We start from the raw sequence: 19657 nt of genomic DNA, 5'->3' as shown, positions 1-19657 counted from the left end.
AGCCAGCAGAAGCAACTCAGGCTCAAACAAAGGAAGTGACAGCAGCCAAGTGACGAGGCAAGTCTTTATTTCAGCATCCTGGTGTTCAGCACACTGACTTACCTTCTCTGCACGCAAATGGGGCATCAGCTGGTTGTCTGGCTTGCCAAAGGGGTCGTGTTGCTCCTCAGCATGGGTGTGACTCTTCATATTGGTGGCTCGACAATCAACAGTGTGCTCTATCCCATGTAAAAGTTTGACTGTTTCAGTACTGTAAAATTCAAGGTTACTTTTAGTCAAAGCGCTTTGTAGCTGGTTTTCACTCCAAGGCAGGCTCCTTTCCGTGGTTTTATGCTGTCAGTTCTCATGTGGCTTTCCTGGTTCTTTCACAGAAAGGTCCTTTCAACTTTGGAGAGAGTTGGGTGGGGTTGTATAGAAAATATTGTATGCTCGGGTGAAAATTCACCCTGCCCGGCCTTAGGTACCTCTGCGTGCAGTTTCCTCTACAGGGAAGAAAACTAATACCTGCGGGAGCGTGCAACACGTATTGCAGAGAAGAAATTGTTGTTTCTCTCCCTCCCTTTCTCTCTCTTTCCTCCCACCCCAGGCAACTCAACAGCCAAGCATGTCAGATACACACCTAAAGCTAGACAGGATTAATGTAGGTTTCAGGGTGCTCGGCTTCTTAACTCACATGTGGAGCTGAACTCAGTCTGTACGCTTCCTTACCTGGCTGTGTCTGCAGCTGGGTGCCCTTGCCAATGGCCCAGCTGCCTGCTCTTGGGCACCGTTTTGGGTGAGGAGATGGCTAGGTGTTTTAAAGTTAAATGTCTCATTTGAGGTAATGGCACTGAAAACAAGTATGATAAATAGTAAATTTTGTACTATAGCCACAAATCAGCCATTTTCTCAAGTACTTTGATTTGCCAGAGGGAGTCACTTGTGTGGACACTGAGGAGCCCAAAATGAGTCAAGCGCCATATCAGTCTATGGGATGTGTTCCTTTTTGCCAGGACTGAAGAACTGTAGGAGTGATGTTATGTGATGGTGTGATGGTTTTTTTCTTTTCAGGCGATCAGGGAAATCTATTTCTTGTGGTCACAATTGCAGCACTAAGGCAGAAAATCCGGAGCGGTATTTGACTCCTCTGCAGCAGAAAGAAGTTACAATACGGCATTTGAAAAAAAAGCTGAAGGAATCCGAGTGCAAAGTTACAGAAAGGTATATTTCACTTCAGAAATAAGACTGGACAAGATTTATTCAGGAGCATTAAGGGATGGGAGTCCTGATCATTTGTACTCTTTTCTTGACCATGTAAAGTTTTCATTAAGAGATTAGAAATATGATCGGGCTGATTAGGTTGTTTTCAGGTATTTAAGGTTTCATTGTGTGCTCAGTGAATATGTACCGTGCACTTTTGTTACAAATATGGCTGTCTCTTTTTCCCTTTTTTTGAACTTTCCCGATAGAAGACTTTCAAAGGATAGTTCTTCACCAGCCTACTTTAGCACTGAGACCTTTTATACATAAAAAAAGTTCCACCTCACTCAGAAAATACGACCAAAAATGTCCCCCTTTTCCCCTAATGAAAGAAAAGCTCTGACACAAGCTAGTGTGCCCGCTTGTGGTTTTGTTGCTTAGATATGGACTTTTTTGCAATAGCACTTTGTATGGATGCTAAGCGAAGAAGCAACAATGTACATTACACAGCAACAGATGTTCTCTCTTTTATTAAAGCTGTGCTCTGAGAACTGGCTTTCCAGCACACACAACCCAAGCGGGCACAACGGGTTGTTTGAATGGAGCCCCAAGGTAGAGTCCCAGGGACCCCTTGGTCCTGCTTTGGGTGGCCCAACATCTGTACCTGTGAGGGCTGGATCTCACGCAGGGGGCCCTTCTCCCCACTTGCTTGCAAGTGAAGGCAGAAGCCTCTGGATCCATGCTGGGCTGGGGGGGTGCAAAGCAAGCCGGGTGCAAAGCAAGCCAGGTGCCTGCAGCCCTGAGCCATCCTGCTGTCTGAGGCCACTGTTGGCTCTGGCTATACGTGACGAGCTGCTGGCAGGCACAGGGGACACATCCAGGCAGCTGTTTGTCATTTCCTCCAGGGTGAGGCAGTAGATGAGATGTCAAGCGCTGTACTGGTTGGACCTAACCCAGAGGCCACCACTTTCACCTCAAAGTGTCCAGGATCACAGCATAGCCCACAAGGCTGCTGGCTGTGTGGCAAGGTTGCTGACTCCAGCTAGGAATCAGCCAGTGTGTCTTGGCAGCCAGCTGACATCTCTGCCAGTTCTCCCAGAGGTGGCAGCAAACGATGCATGGAGGAATTTGCTTCTTCCTTGGAGCATCTTTGCAGCATAGCCACCCCAGTGAGGTGGAGCCTCACGTTGACTCTTTAACTAGGCAGTCACCACAAGTGTTACGATATTTTTATTTTGCTCCAGGGAAAGAGAAATCGAAAAGCTCAAAGCTCAGGTGGAACGTATGAAGGAAGACTGGATCGAAGACGAGTGTAATCATGTGGAGATGGAGCTGAGCCTCTTGGAAGCAAGGAGGGAAATTAAAGAACTCAAGCAAGTTATTGAGAGCATGAAGAACAGCTTGGCTGAGAAAGACAAAAAATTTCAGAAATACTTCCTAGAAATAAGCATTGAGAACAAGAAACTGGAATCTTTGGTGTCGAGCATGGAGATGGCCCTGAAGAGCTCTGTGAGAGATGAGCAGCGCCCGGAGTACACATGTGACTCTGAGGGCAAGCCGTTGTGTACCACGATGCCAGACAGCCCCACCACAGAGGACCAAGCTCTGGAGGAGCTGGCAGATAGTGGGCTGTTTCTTCATGAGGACACAGCTAACGGGACTGATTTATTTGAAGAGAGTTTGACCACCACAACCTCTGAGTTGAGTGAGCCAGCTCCCTCCAATTCTACTGTGAATCAAGAGATGCTTGAAAATGTTCTGGATGAAAAACTAACTTTTTCCCAGGAGGAGGAGGAGAAAGTCAGAAACATGATGGTGGAGCAGACCATCCAGACTGATGTGGTGCCATATAGCCTAGAAGGGGAGCAGTTTATTCAAAACATGTTCAGAGCTCAGAGCTCAAGATGCCTGTCCTCTAAGCCCGCCTTCTTCACTGAAGGAATTGGGTCAATTTCTCTCAAAAGCCTCAGTGATTCTGGTATCGTAGTGGACTTAACTCCAGGTGAGCCAAACTCGACCATCCTTTTGTCTCCTGTGACACCTCCATGCAGGAAGGTGGAGCACGGAGTTAATGAAAACCATTTTGTGAAAGAACTTGATTTTACAGAACCTGATGATGATGAAGTCTTTGGGTACGTCAATACTGTTTCTCAGACAGGAATAAAGAAGAGATACTGGAGCAGCAGACTCGCCAGCGATCTGGCTGTAGCAGCCCCTGTTGTACCAACTATCATGCGGCCTTTCAGTACTCATGGAGCAGGAACAGATCTCATTTACAGTACTAGAGCGTTGTTTTGCAGTTCTGTCCTAGTCCACCGTTTTGCTCTTGACTATTTGATTTGCCCTATAAATCGGTTTGAAAACATGTTACTTGTTTCAGAATGGAAAAGGTAAAGCCTTTCTACAGGATGTTTGTAACTGGCGTTTTTTGAGAGTACTGCTGCCTACAGAAATAGTCCTCCTGCTCCCAGTCACCATGTTCCCCACCCCCCCACCCCACCGCGCTGGTGTCTTTCTGGTGCCAACATATCTGCACAGTGAACATGACCAGGGAGATCAAGGAGAATACAGTGAGTTCTCTTTCATGTTTGTTTGCTGAATGTTAATTTGTTGTTTGTTAAGCTCAATGAGTTTCCCTGGCTGCTTCACTGGGCAAATATACCAGCACTTTGCACTGGCTCAAGAGTAGCGTGAGACGTGCATGGGAGCAAACGGCCAGAGAAAGGTGGGCTATTTCTTTAGGCAGCACTAACCTAAAGCTTTTGTGAAATTACAGTGTTGAGTGACACGGAGGCTTGTTCCCGCTAAGGATATCACACATGTATTCCAGAGAGCATGCTAGTGTTATCCATTCGTTGTCCAAAGAGTCAGTTCAATTTAGAGGTAAACCCCCTATTCCCCAGGCGGTTTCCAGCACATTGTTTGTTCCTGTCTTGTGTAGTGTTCTTCTCAGTTGTACAATTGCTTGAGTGTTTCACTGGTCTTGTGTGTTTACAGGGACTGTAACCAAAAAGGTACTTTGTTGAGAGTCTTGAAACGTGTTAGAAAGATAAGTATAGGTGTAGGTACAATTTGAGTGTTAATGTTGTTTTAAAGTTTTAATGTGTTGGAATGTTGTAGTCATATGAGCCCTTTGAAATGTATTGTGCTTTAGCTTATTGTTTATTTAATTGTTTCATTGTAAATTACCTTTATAATCACAAGTTCAATGAAGCCTGTTAGAAATGGTAAATGTGTGAGTGTTTTATTGTAGCAAAGCCATATAAAATAGCCGGTCTCAGCTGAGCTATTGGGCACAGGCAGAGCTGGCGGAGGCACTGTATCAGGGCATAAGGAACCATCAGGACCCAAAGAAGAGAATTCTGCTGAGAAAAACTTCATTACAGCTCCAAGCATAAGCACTCAGGCAGAGAAAAAGGCTCCAGGTGGTCTGTGGACACACATGCCACCTGCATGACTGCACCCATGCTGAGTTAACAAATGCAAGTGCCTAATCTTTAATTCAATGCAATCTTCCAGAAGCTTGTAACTGCTCATTTCTGTGCTGCCAGGAGAGTGTCAGTCTTCCCGGCATTTAACAGAAGTCCAGAATACCTTGTTTAATTAACCTGAGAGCCATGCAGTCTCAGTGTGCCCACCGAGATGCCACTGTGACCATCAAACCAGAAATTCTTCCTGTCCAAAACTTGAAATCCATGCATAGTTCAGAGGAGGGCAATGCTAACCAACAGGCGACATAGCGGTGTTTGCCTGCCTCCACCCAACCAACCTTTCAACAACACCTCTGGCCGGTTAAACCTCACTGGCTTCCTGTTCTCCCCTCCAGCAAAGCAAGTGTAATATTTCTCTGTGCAACCCAGAGCAGAAGAAGCCTGGTGAAGCCAGACAACGCCATGCACTGCCCTGCCGCTTTGGGGAAGAATGGAGTTATTAGCCACAAGGAAGGAGGAATAGTTGGCCAGCATGTGGGGAGCATTTGCAACACTCAAGAGGGTCACATGCACCAATGCTTACAGAGGCAATTCAGAGACCTTTTGCATCCTTGTAATGCCTGGGTTCTGAATTACTTGTGTTTGCAACAGATTCCCTAGTGTTCATTAAGCATTTCACTGAGGAAGAGGAATCAAACAGGCATGTTGATGTAACACAGGCTCCAAGAGTTCACAAAGATGAGAACACGAGAGCGCCTTGCTTCCTCTGCCAGCAACTTCCTCTTCCACGCTCACCTACCTTGTTGGGTTCCTGCAGGCCACTTGACTTGCCTTATGACACTACTGCAATACATAGTTGCTGCAAAGTCACTTTCAAAAGCTTTTCTTTTAAGTACCTGGGCACAAGGGCCAAAATTAATAGGTTGGCGGGTGGAGGGGATGGGACTGGAACACATGACACAACATGCCTTATTGCTACTTCAAAGCATGTCTGTTCAAGGCTGAGAGCGCAATATTTTATATGGGATTTTACCATCTTTATCACAATTTTGGGTTTCTCTTTAACAGCCACTATTGTTTAAGTGATCTTTGCTTTGAGTGGTGGTGAAATGGAGCATAGTTTAGAGGACTAGTTTAGATCTTCAGTTCTAGGAGAGAGATTCACCTGTGACTACGTGGGTGTCTTTTGCAGCAGGCAGGCAACAAAGCAGTATGAACCTACACTTACATTTAAAATGTCAATAGGCTGAACTCATTTCAAACCATGTTTTGGACGTGGTCCATGTTTAAGACACAAGGCGCTAACACCAGAATAACGTCAAAATTGCTTCTTGCCCTTAAAAATCTTCTGTCCGCTCAACTCTCATAAGTTATTTAACTATGCTCAGCAAGAGAGTTCCCGTCACATTCCTGATAGAAGTCCGTGCTCTGATCTCTACCTGAAATACAGCTCGCTTCCAAGCTGCCGCCTTTCCTCCTCCATCCTGCAAGTATGCAGACAGCTCAAGGTACCCTTTGAAAGAAGAGGCCTGAAGTACCACGATAAATGCTCCAGTCCCAGACTTTGTGGGGCTGGCCTTTGCTCCCCGATCCACAGAGGATATCCCAGCTGTTGTGACAAATGTACCACCTTGATTTTTCCCCATCTAATATTTGGCTTTACTCTTAGCCATGATTCACCTGGATCCTGCTGCTGCTGTATGGAGCAGCTAGGGGAGGACCATTAGCCTCCAAAGAGTTCAATAAAACCTCCTCCTTTTTCTGAGTTGAGAAATTGTTCATACCATACTGAGGCAAGAATTGAAGTCTTGCCTCAAAGTGTGCAGGTGGGGAGGACAAGCAGGGCATAGGTTAAGGGTCAGGTAGCAGGTGGCTGCTTGAATTCATGCTTACAGGGTAGCATAGGAACCAAGGCGGCTCCTTCCCTGGTTGAAGCAACACCTATTGATAATCCCATTATGCATTTCTCTATTTCTCTTTCTAATCCAGGCTCAAAGAAGCCTTTCTTTAATATTCAGCTGAAGAGGTACCCAACATGCCTCTCAGCTGCTGAAAACACCGAGGCACAGGCACTGCCCACCGCCTCACCAGAGATTCACCTGCATGCTTACTTAGGTCCACCCACTCACAAGGCTCTTCTTCACTTCTGATCCCTTCCTCATTTTGCCTTCTTTCCCCCCCCAAATCAACTACCTCACCTAAATCCCAACCGCTAGAAATGCGCTAAAATTGAACCACTGTTTTATTTATGTCCTACATGAGCAGAACAGGGGAGCATTTTCCTCCAAAACCCTTCAGACAAATGAACATGGGGCATTGCAGACACAAGCAACTATAGCGCAGGAAAACATATGAAACCAATGCATGCTGTTTTGACATACAGACTACTACCTACGAGAGCACTGTACCCTTTCTGGCATTATGTCAGGACTTGGTAGAGTAGATGGGAGCAATTCCTAGAGCAGTTGTGCTCAAGTACAGGCAGGGAAATGGAGGGAAGAACAGCAAAACAGTGTGAGTACGCAGCAGGAGAGGGCAAAGCAACGCAGGAGGGCTGATGTGCAGGAGGTGGCAGCACCTAATCGTTTTTAAAACGGCTGAAGGCTCAAAAAACACGAGCATTCTCATGACGCAGTCAGGGGCTTTGTTTCTAACTTCTTAACTAGCCAATGTTTTGTTATTTTTAATAAATAACATCTAGTTGCACCTATTTTACATTGTCTCAAAAATAGCAATAGTAAGCACTAAACTGATTTTTTTAGAAAGATGCGATGTCGCTTCCAACCTAAACTAGGCAACAGGTATTAGGTTTCCCTGCCCTGTGTCAGCAATAGGGAAAGAATTACGACATGTGCCTCCTTGCTTCATCGGTGTGGTTAAAAGGACAGACACGGATTGCTATTAAAGCTTATTCACAGACTTTCTTCTTATCTCCAATCCACCATCAGATACTTTAGAGGTGTGTACTAGGAGCAGATTTGCTTGCCATACTGCTGTTCAGTCTGGACAGACTGTAGTCATCGATTCTACTCCAGCCAGAACACTTGCGCAGAAGATACACACAAAAGTGCATATTGTTGCTTTCTAAAAGGTATTTTAAAATTTCACATTTCTCAATGACTTCTTTAATGTCTAAAAATTGCTGTCAAATCAGTTGGTCTGTGCAAGGTTTTAAGCAGCATGACAAGCATACTAAGTATTTTTTAAAACTTTTCTCCATGACAAAGGCCATTCAGAGTAAGCCTTACTGTCTTTACTTTCTCAAGTACTTCTCTTTTAAGCAGAACTTGTGTCTTACAACTTAGTTAAAAATTCTATTTTTCGAGGCAGAGGTGATCTAGTCCCCCCGCCCCTTCCCATTCTGTTACAACTTCACAGGACCCTGGATACACAGGGAACCCGTCTCAGGCACAGGATTTGCTGTCCTCACTCATCTGCCACAAGACAGCCCATGAATTCAGGGATAATAGCATCCGCACAGCAGAAGATGCAGGAGGTATTCACTGAACTTCTGAGCTGCACCTAATAACCACATGGACCCTCCTCCTCCCACACACCTTGCCCTCCAGCAGACATTAACTTTTCTTCTTCATTAAACTACTGTTGTCTTCTACTGCCTATTTACCTTGCACGCTTTTCTGACAGGAATCCCACTGTAAATACATACAGTAAGTGTACAAAAATGGAACCTGAGAAGTGCTGTTAACTGAACTGAGAATTTTCACACTTAGATGTATTCACAGGAGGACACCTTTTTTTCAGTTGTACTACCTATGCAACAAGTATACAGCGTGAGACTTTTTTTTCCCCGTAATGTAGGAAGTAGAAGAATTTCTGCTAGAAATACAAATTTACCAATACAAGTAAGCGATTGAATTGCTCCCCTACGTTCACAACATTAGCCTTCATAAGAAAGGAGCAGCACGCACCACTGCTGTGTAGCGATGCCCCTGCTGTTAACCACTGTAGTGTTGTAAAGGGGCAAGGTAGCACAGGGGCTGCAAGTGACAAAGTGACAAGAAATCCACTTTTGTGTTCAGCTGTAACTTGTGCTCTACCAGAGCGTACTCTACCAGGAGTACGTTGAGAGTCGTGGGTCACCTTTAACAAGTAATTTTCTTCTGCACGCGTCAATATTATCTCCCATGGAAAAATGTGAAACATTTATAAATACCTTTATGGAAAGGCAAAAGCAGACATTCTCGATCAGGCAGGAAGCAAAGGGTTCTTTAAAACTGTTTAATTACATGTTTCGGGTAAGCATAGACAATACAGGAGATTTACCACACTCTTAGGTATTTCCATTCTTTTCTCTAGGCTTGAACTATTCATTAAGGATGTCTTTCAGTCAACATCCTTGCTCAGTCACTTTTGCTGCAAAGAAGGGTGCTGGAATAGGACTATTGCAGGAAACTTCATTCCATCAAGGCATGATTTTCTGTGGGCATTTTCTCTCCTTTAATAACCACCTACTAGTCGTTGAAGATATTCGGAGAGAATCCTGCCTTCCAAGATGCCCTGAAGAACGTACTGAAACCAAACGGTTGGAGTCCTAGAAATGCTGCAGCCCTAGAAATACTTCAATCAATACCAATATGTATGTTGTAGAGCTGAAATTCTCTTTTTCATTGGCACTGTGCCACTGATGCCTGGCTTGTGTCCGGACACTTCTACATCAGTTTTGTTTTCTTCTTCTTTCATTAGCCTTTGGTCTTCTTCCCCCATTTTCTTTCGTTGCTGCGCTGCTTCTCTTTTTTTTTTTTCCCCTTTCTGCTACCTGTTGTTGTCTGCAATTAAAGAAAATGTGAACTGCTAAAGAACACGAGTCCAATTTTCAGCATACTTTAAGTTCCTGTCAGAAATGGGTTATAATTAATAATTTGCCCAAATATTTTGCAATCTAAAAGCCACTCAGTTCTCAAGGATTCAGTGTGTCAGGGAGAACGTAGGACAGTTGTAAGGCCCAGAGCTATTTAGACAAATCTAATGCTTCAAGCAACAATACTAGCTGTCTTTTTCAAAATCAGACCAAAACAATTTGACTTGCCTAGGACATTGGCTTGTGTCCCTCCTTCCCCTCAGCAGAGGCATCAGAAGCTATCCTCTTTGTAATGCAAGTACTACAAACATTTTCTTCATGATCAGATGAGGTGACAACTTCTAATGTTCCTTTTCATGTATTCAGCATCTGTGTTGTATTCTATTGCTCAGTACAGATAGAAACAATAGCCTTTAAGGAAAAAAAAATTAAAGTCTACAGTTGTGTATCCTTTTAGCATTATTTCTTATCACTGCTATAAAACCCCAGACATCATTACCTGCTAGCTCAGAGAATCTGTCGACAGAAATAGTTTTCTAATTTCAACAAATACATGGCTGACTAGAGCAAAGGAAAAAAGTAACCCCCAAATCCACTTGTTTTATTCCCCACTTCAGCTAGAACACATCACTGAGTGGCGCTGGGGCAACAACTGGATCCATACTCCAAGTGGCACGTTACAGCTCTCTCCTCGATTGCATAAGTAGTAACAGAATGATGTTAGGAGGTCGCTCCGGCTTCGCATTCAGTTTATTAGATTAGAAAAATCTGTCAAGCTGCTTGCAGGAGGGCTTAAAAATAAAAATGAAGCTTCATTAGTTTGAAAAGGTGAAATTTAACACAGATTCCGTAAGAATAAAGATGTGCTTATTAAAAGAGAATCAAGAATTCTCATTGACAAGGCCGTAAGGAGTTAACTTTCAACATGCCTAAACTACCCGTGCGCATCCACATAAGTGTGTAAAATGCAGAGAATTAAAAGCTGTCATCATTGGATGCAGCCGTGTCTGGTAGATGCCAACTATGGACAAACTGGGCACACAAAACTTAGAAGTATTTGAGGTACAAAGGCTTCATGTTATCTTTGGACTGGGCAGGACAGGAGAGGGACTGCACTTATTCAGTACCTTCACGGTTTCCCTTCATTGATTATTAATGGCCAGAAGTTTCCCTATGCTCTGTTAAGCTGCTCTGCTGTCTGTCATGGAAGAATGAAATTAGTAATTTGCATCAGGATCTACCTCCCAAGTTAACGGAATTCCCAACGGTGTTTTTGAGGTGATGTCCCACTGTTGTACATTCCACCAGAAGGCCAGGTAGGTGACAGTGCTGTCAGTCTAGCATATGCAGAGTAATAATGTTTGCCACTTTACAGTAGCAGATTTTTGTATGTTCCCTGCACCTCTGAACTGATGCAGAAAGGAAGACGGTATATGCGCACTAGCCTGCATGTAAAGGCAGCGGTATTCCAAAAAGCCACATGAGGCGTTAAGCAGTGCTGCTATTCATTTGCAATTCTGAAGCGAGGACAGTCACAGCAGATCATGTTTCTGCCCCACCCTATAAACTGCACAACACACAACTCCTCTGCACAGAGAGGTGGTTTCCATGCACTCCGCTGGCTGAGTAATTTTATTGGACTCCAGTAGCATCCAAATGAGAGGAGACCTTCACATTACCTCAGACAGAGGAACTGAAGTCACTGAAAAATAAATACAAGCAATAAATACAACCACAAAGTGATTACCTTTTCACTGCTCTTTTACTTGGTCATTATTCCAAACATTGATCTCTATTCCAAACTTCCTATGCATATTCAACATAAAGCTACGACCTTTCAGGCTCAGAAAAGGTTTCGTTTCTCAATAAAGAGGCACCTATGATGAACTACAGCCACAGGTGACTCATTCTTTCTGGGTTCCAAAGCAAGAATTTGAGCGGAGTTTGGATGGAATGATGCAAGCTGTTTAAACCAGGGAAGTATTCATTCCTGATGTCAGCCTTGCTTTGCATTCCTAACACAATTTATGCCCGGAAAAACCCAACTCATTGGTTAACAGAACACTAATTATAATCACTGTTAGCACACTCTTAGCAGACCTTCTTATTCCAGCGTGTTTTTACTTACTGTAGACCTACTGAATAACTGTAAGAAGAACGACTTCATACTATTCTTTTACTTCAACACGATTATAAATGCACAAAAAACATTTTCACACACGAGACATTTTATACAGTGCTGCTTATTCAGCCAAAGAGCATTTAGCTTGACTGTTCCTGTTGGGAAAAAAAATAAATTCGTTGGCATTTAGACAGTCTAAAGGTGCAGATAGGTATCTACAATTTGCAGAAGCAACCAAGTTCTAACTAACTTCAATTAACTGAAAATCCAGTTTAAAGGAAAATCCATTTTATCGTCCACTATGTTGATCACTGCCTGGAAAATTTGGGTGCATCTCAGCCCAGAATCTGCTGGGGAGTGGGGAAGAAAGAGACTACAGGAACTTTGCAGGCACTAGTAGCCTACTGCTCAGCACTGTCTTCCAGAACGCTTTGGTTTCCAGGAAGCCGTATTGGGCTTATTTCAACTGCTACACATAAATACCAAGCCACCAGAGAAAAGGTCACAGGATATAGTCTTCCCTGTTACTTAACGGAACACAGCCCTCCATTTCTACACAAAAATGATTCCAGTCTAAGACACTTCCAGATATTAACTGAGCACCAATAGGTACCCAGACACAGGCAGCTAAGGGAGATCCTTACTTTTTCTGCACATGGATTTCATTCTCAATAAGCACTGCTGGAGTACAGTCAGCATTAAAACGGCTGAAGGCTCAAAAAAGCATGTATTTTTGTTCTTAAAAACTAGGATCACAGAAACATCTCCTGTGTCTAGTTTAAACGAGTTGAAGATGTTGTTGTGTCAGCTTGAGGGTTTCTAATGTTATTTTTAACTCTTTCAGAGGGAAATGAGCACGCACATGTCGCCCTCCGTGAGCGAGGATGCCGTGCCCAGGCTGAAGCCCGCGCTAACCTCGAAGCTTGCATCCCGGAGTTGAGCACAGAGAGGCGTCACCCTGTGAAGGCTTGGTGTGTTGTAGCAGCTGGTGCTGTGAGGTCTGGCGGCTGGCAGCAGGGGGGAAGCGGCTGCTGGGGGGTTCCCTCATTTGCATAGCCCAGCCCCCTCCGCGTGCATCGGAACGCCTGGGTCCCCCCTGTGGCAGTTTTTGACCGGTCCCTGCCAGTTGGGTCAACGGACCCAGCGCAGGCGGCGGATCCCGCTGGGGCTCCTCTGCCTGGGGTAAATCCCTTGGTATTTGTGATTCAGAAGAGGTGAAAACCGAATCTACGGGTCTCCTTAGACAACCTTCAGGAGCTGTGGGCTGCAGATGGGGGGGCGCCCCCCTTGTCTGCTCCAGTGACTGGTCCCATTGCTGGTCAGAAGTGGAACAGCTTGAACAGGTGAATCTGCCATTTCTCTCCTGGCCGTTGTGGGAGCTGTTTCGGGGGTGAGGGAGTACCTTGAACTCACTGGTTATATTGACGAACTCTCGGTTGCCTAAATATGGGACCGAGGCTGGCTCAGACATGGGTGTCTACATTAGAGACATCCATGCTTAGTCAGATGAATCCCACCCCAATCTCCTGTGCTCCTCATCAGGTCTATGACAGCTCTGCTGTTAGCCTTTACTGAAGCCAAGTACGGTTTCTGTCTCTTTTCTTTTTCTTTTCTTTTTTTTTTTTTTTTTTGTTTTGTTTTGTTTTGTTTTGTTTTTGTTTTTGTTTTGTTTAACAGAAAGGAAACCCAGTCTTAGACATTCATTTGCGGAAGAAAGTTTGTGTTTGAAGATCACGCTTGGATCTTCAAGTAAGTCTAATTAGATGCCTCTTCCTCTCCTGTTCATCCCTCATAGGCTTGGGCACTGTCCGTTTGTCCTGTTTCTGAGGACCGCTGCCCAAGGCACCTAGCATTGCACATGGACAGCCTGTATCTCCTGTTGCACCGTGAATTTTGTTAGCAGGAGTGAAGAATTTTTAGGGTATAAGCTAACTGAATTGCACTGAAGTGAAAAAAGTGCTGTATAACTTCCAAGAGATAAGAACGGAATATAATTGGAAGACAAATATTTTGAGCAAAAGATGCTGAAAAAGCATCTTTGAAAAATTATGAGCATAGCGCTATGGTTTTTTATTTAGGATTTTTATATGTTTTAGATTTAGAGTTTGAATTTCAACAAATTGAGTTGAATTGGTGTGGATAACATATTCAAAGGGCCACGTATTTCTTTCAAAGAAGAATAAACAAAGTAGCACCTGCAAAGACTGTTTTGGCTTTCAAGTGTTTTTGTATTTTTGAACCCAAATCTGCAAGTTCCTGTTAAATTAAAGTGTTCTAGAAAAATGTCACAGATTGTATGATCCACCCTTTCTAAAAATTATTGTTGATGTTGCTTGGTTGGGCTGAGGCCCCTCAAGATATATATCTCCTTTTGTTCAGAAGACTCTCGGGCTGCAGCAGGCACCCAGACATCACAGAGATAATAGAGGATCCCGAAAAGAAGTCAGCAAGTTACAAAGGAGGAATGGGCAAGTAAAAGGCGAAAGCCTGAATCCCATCTGTCCTAAGCAATGATCTGCTCAGCTCTGGGCTGGTGGCACAGGCCACCTACAATTCAGGGTCTCGGGCACAAATCTTGCGCACTTAGGTGCTTATGTCCTTCCTCACAAAGGAAAAGAACATTAAAAGGAGATGCCTGTTACTTAGTTCAGTAAAGGGAAAAGAAACTTCTCCTTAGGTCTGTTTGCCTCTTTTGGAGGCTGGACTTGAGCACAAAGGAGACGAGTGCCCTAGCAGCAGGCCGCTGAGCAGGCTGAGGGGATGCAGGGAGTCTGCTCCCAGGGAAGCTCTTCCACTTTGTATAATCTAGTTACTCTTGTACTGGGGGTTTGAAGCCAAGTACCCAGCAGGCACACCATAACTCTTCTCTCTCTCTCTCTCTCTCTCTCTGGCCCATTAATTGTCCTGATACCACTCCAGATCTCCTGAAAGTGGGACGCCAACTGTTAAAGGGAGATTCTCGCCTCAGGACGCCTGCAACCTCAAGCTCAGCCTCGCGCGTGGTCCGTGAGAAAGCCACGGCTCCAACTGCAAATCTGAGTAAGTAGGGGATGCAGATATGGGACTTTTGCAGGGAGCGCCTCAGCTGCTGGGCTGTTGGACAAGGTGAGACCTGTGCCAGCCAATTCACCTTTTAGTGCCAAATGCCTTTTGATAGAGATGCAGGTCTCCTGGGGACTGTGGGGACATGCTCCTCCTCCATCTGGAAAAGATGGCTGAGCTCCTGGTGTAAGAAGGGCACTGAGGTTTAGAGGTCAGAGTTGAGGCAGGTATGGAAGATGGCAAGAGCTGTGATCTTTAGTAAAAAAAAAAAAAGTCTTTTTTATATTTAAGAAGCTTTTTTTCTCTCTTCTGCTCATTCGTTATGGAATATGAGTCAAATAAGAGAAACCGATGCTACACACACTGCACGCTCTTAAGTATCTGTTTTAAAATATGTGTGAGGTCAAGCTGGAGCAGGCTTTGCAATTTGTGTATCTACTGCAGCAAATGTTCTGCTCTTTCTGGCTTTTTTCCGTGGTTTTCAGCCCGCTTCACCTGTACGGAAGGAAATACTGTGCCTATGGAAAGGCCATTATAAATCTTCTCTTAGGAGATTTTTTTTTTTCTTGGTGCTCTGCTTGTAATTTACAATCTGTATTATTTATGCCAATGTTGAAAATAGTTTTCTGATGCCCTGGTTAAAATATTCTGAACATCCTCCAGCTACATTCTACTATGAGCACTTCCACCAAACATCAGTTTTTATTTAAAGTAATTTTTCATGACATAACATGCATCATAGCCAGAATCCTGTGTTGCTGTTCAATGGTTTTCTTTACAGTTTTCCAGCTGTATTCCTCCTCCCCATGATAGAGTGTTGCCAGACTGATTAGAATACACAAATTGTATTCCCTTAATCTTCCTTCATAAACAGTGCCCTGTAATCCTGTCATCATTGTTGTTGACCAAATCAAAACATTAAAGAAAGCCTTTCTCTCAGGCTGAACAAAGACAATCTTCAATCTAAAATATTTAGAATGCTTAGAGATATTTTAAGGCTTTAATTAATGTACTTAATTTAATTCAATAAATTTTAAATTTATTTTTAAATTTTAAAATTTATATTTTAAATTTATTTAATTAAATCAATTTATTTAATTTTATTTTTTAAATGTAATTTTTTTAAAATTAAAAAACGGAAAGGATTTAGTTTTAATTAGGAATTAGTTAAATTAAAGCAATAAAAATATCAAAAGACTTGTACCCCTTTTTTAAAAGAAGAAAGGAATTTGACAGTTTTCAAAATTAAAGCATCATTTCAGACAGAAAGTAGAAAATTCTGTTTTTCCATTATCTGGCCATGTTTGAATTAAAATCAGAAATAGTTTCAGTGCTCTCTGAACTTTGTTTTTTGGTGACCAAATCACTCAGAAAATTTTTTTTGTGTGCTTTAGAGTGACATCTTTTAATCCTTTTTGATCAGTATTGAGTGGATATGTCTCTATATTCCTTCTGTTTATACATCTGTATTTGTATGCAGGCATAGAAAGCTAAGGGAACGTCTTTATCTTAGCCATGCAAATCTGACTGATTTGGTTTCACTGTGGTATATGGACATTGGGGAAGTTGGTGGTTAATGGGCTCAACAGTGGAAACTCAGCCATAAACAACTAAGCAGGACCTTGCAGATAGCGGTGGCATTTTGAACATTTGCTTGCTTTTACGTACCTAGCTATATAAATCCTGGGGAAGCTGTGTTTTAGATGCCTTCAATCTCTTTTGGTCCTCACCTGTCGTTATGATTCCGAGATTAGGAAGAGCCTGGAAGAAGGGGGAAATGCATGCCCAGTCCCTGTTCCAATAAATAAACCACAATTATGAAAAGAAAATAAAACCCAGCATCTGATAGAGCAACTAGACAGAGGTTGCCCAACTTTGCCCAAAACTCTAGATTGTAGAACTTACTTTTCTCAGGTGTGTTGGGTGCAGGGGTTAGGCAGGGTCTCCTGATGGAGGCAGGGGAGCTGTGGGAAATTCAGGCCTGTTTGGATTCCACTATGTATGTAGCAACGGGTGACAAAGACGTGCAGGCACCCTAAACTGGGTGAATCTGTGGAGGAGCTGGAGAAGGCCCTGATAAGCTGAGAGGACAGGAACCCCATCTCCTCCCCTGGTTCTTACAGCTGGACGCAGTGCGTGTCCCAGGTGGTGTGATGGGGAGATGATGTGCAGCCTCCTCCCAGTTCAAAGCTAAATCTGGCCCTGCAAATCCCAGGTGGATCCTTTCTCCAGTAAAGCAGAGAGCAGAAGAGAGCTTTGCTTGGGCTGCTTTTGTGTGGACCCTGATGTCTTTTGTGTAGTGTGAAACACCCACCCTGGTCTTTGGAGAGGAGCCAGGCACCGAGCTCTTTTAAAGCTGACCTGCTTCTAGGCATGCCCAGAAACAAGAGTTTCACATAGCTGAGACACTCTGCTGATTGAGAGTGGGATTTCTCAAGTGAGGTGGCAGATAGGGAGAGCGCTACTTCCAAAATTCCCCCCGTGGAGCTGGGGCCCTGGCATCCTTTCATAAATCCTGCTCCAGCCGCTGCAAGGTGGACATCGCTTCCCCAAGGAGCTTGAAATATATTACTTTTAATGTGTTGTAACAAAACAGTAGATGTACCTTATAATACCGTATCTTAGGTGTACTGTTATGTAAGCTGTGTTTAAAGGAAATGAAAATTCTGCAGAGTTTGTTTTGTATTTTATTTGGATTACAAGCCTTGTCTTGCTTCCATGTTGAGGCATTTCATTACAGGTCGTCTGTTCCTCCCTTCTGAAATTCTCTAAGTAATAGGAAGTTGTTGGCTTTCGAAGTCTGGGCACCTGGCACGCTGTGAGTCTTTGCTCAAGTTGGCAGAATACGGTGTGACCGCAAACCCTCAAGGATTAATAGGCTGAAAAAGCACAGGCTTCATGTCTGTCCTTAGTGTTCCTTAATGCTAAGAGTGCTACTGGGGGGAAAAACAAGCAAATGACAGCAGTCGTAACTTGACATTCATTGCTTTGAGACCCACCTTGTCTTTCTTTATAACTATAGAAATATAGTTTAGGCAACCTATCAATATACTGGGTAGGGTTTTACTGTTCGTTTCAGTAGATGGCACTTGATCTCTATTAGTTTTTTGTAATAATTTCAAGGTGTGCGGTTTTCTCTTCCCTGTTGAAAACATGTAAAACTGATTTAAAAATTTTTATGCACATTATAATGAAAACCATGTGCCTTATATTAAGGGTGATTGTGCAAAAGCTTTCAGCTGAATCAGGTTTAGTATGTGATTTCATGCGTTTGCATATATGCTGTGGACACATACCTGCAGCATTTGCTGCTGTGAATGCATGCCTGCGGGGTTTGTTGCTGTGCACCAGCCAGCCTCTCTCCTCCTTGTGCATTGGAACCAGATTTAGGAGAAGTGTTGAAGAGGCCTCTGAAAACCCTTTGTTAAACTTCTGCCGCCAACATAACGGGACGGCTGGGATGTTGACCTAGTCTATGACGGAGTTCACTCCCTTTCTGTGTCCTGTTAAGTCATCCCTGCCAAAGATGATGTTTTCTAGCTTCTAAAAGTACTTCTGACCAGCCTATTCATTTCTATTCAAGCACACCAGGTAGTACTGCCAGGCATATGAGAAAACTCCTGAGGTGACACCACATGCTTCCTTATTAAAGACTTGTCCGTAGGTGGATTTACACATCACAGAGGTTTTTCCAAAACTGTCATACACAAGTTGAGTATCATGTTATACATCTATTGGTATTTCTTGAACCTCCAGTCTCAATGTTTCTAATGAGGTTGGAGTAGCAAAGTAGCATCCTTCCATCTCTGACCGAAAGAGCCTTTTGGTTTGAACAGAAAGATAAGTTGTCCAGACTGTTCTCTTCTCCGTGAACATGTGTTCCCCCAACAAAGGTCATTTCGGGATGAGAAGGGAAAATTGCTGGGAGCTGTTCTAAAGTGGTGTTAGAAGAGCTCAAACTGCATATAGAATCACAAAAAATAATTAGGTCAGGCGAATTTCCGTACGAAGAATCTCTGTAAGGTATATAAAGCAGGAAAAAAAACCCCACCTTGTAATGCTCTTTGTCTGTTCCAACATCTGCTCGTGGCTGCTCTGCAAATCCATGAATTAAAAACAATGAAGAAAAATGCTGGCTCAGGATACAGTGATATGCAGAGTCTACATGATGGCTCTCAGCCAATCTCAGTAATTAGTTTGTAGTGACTGTTTTTAGAGATGAGCTTGACTGACTGCGGTTTCACAGCATGCACAAGCCACATTCCATATTTATTTTGAGATCTGCAGTGCTTATACTTTGCATGAATGCAGTTCAGATCACTACCAAAGCTATAGTATTTAGATGAGATTGGAAAACTGCTTAATGAGATAAATTTTGATTATTTGATAACAAACTTTCTTCCAAAGTAAGAAAAGCAGGTGACCTAGATGAGCAAAAATCAAGATACATAATTAGTTTAGATCACACAACCAGCAGTATGAACTGAGGGGTTCAAGTAAAATCAAGTTTAGTTCTAAATGCAGGGAAGCAGGATCTGCGTTGAAGTTCTTCCCCAAAGTCTTCTGCCTGGTATTGAGCTGGAAGTCTCCTCACCCAGCAGGTTTGAACAGTTGATGGTCACCCACACTGAAAGTTTTGCTCCACGTCTTCTCTGACTGCATGTCTGCCAGCTGCCAATTTATCAGCTGTTACTGCGCTGTGCAATCAGCTGCAACATGATTAACAGATCTGTCTGATGAGAGAGCACAGGCAAGCAGTCAGGTAGATGTCCACCCAAGAGTGATAAGTGATAGCTTCTTTGGCCAGCGCAGTGGGATAGGGGAGGGGATGCTGATGCCAGGCATTGCTGTGCTCAGGTTCTCACTGTCATTCTGGGAGCACAACTTGCAAGTCTGAGCTTGATGACTAAACTGCATATAAAATAAGAGGGGGTGGTTAGGTACTACAATCCAAGATTCACAGCAGAGAGCATGCCAGGCAGGAACGCACCTCTCCCAGTCCACAGGAGAGGCCAGAGAGGCGTGCCCGTCTCCCAGATTTGGCCACCTACTTGTACCCTGCTT

The 19657-nt window shown here is 43.6% G+C and overlaps 1 protein-coding gene across 1 annotated transcript in view; it reads left to right on the top strand.

Moving 5' to 3' along the window:
• LOC142055648 (syntabulin-like) overlaps nt 1–19657 on the top strand; it is a 76125-nt gene that overhangs the window by 31607 nt on the left and 24861 nt on the right. The window contains 3 exon segments of the mRNA XM_075089764.1: nt 3–57; nt 1051–1200; nt 2424–2884. Of these exon segments, the coding sequence (XP_074945865.1) occupies nt 3–57; nt 1051–1200; nt 2424–2884 (666 nt within the window).

The sequence above is a fragment of the Phalacrocorax aristotelis genome, chromosome 3, assembly GCF_949628215.1.
Source record: "Phalacrocorax aristotelis chromosome 3, bGulAri2.1, whole genome shotgun sequence".
Taxonomy (NCBI): domain Eukaryota; kingdom Metazoa; phylum Chordata; class Aves; order Suliformes; family Phalacrocoracidae; genus Phalacrocorax; species Phalacrocorax aristotelis.
Note: the sequence above shows the minus strand (reverse complement) of the source record. Positions and strands in the feature narration are given on the sequence as shown.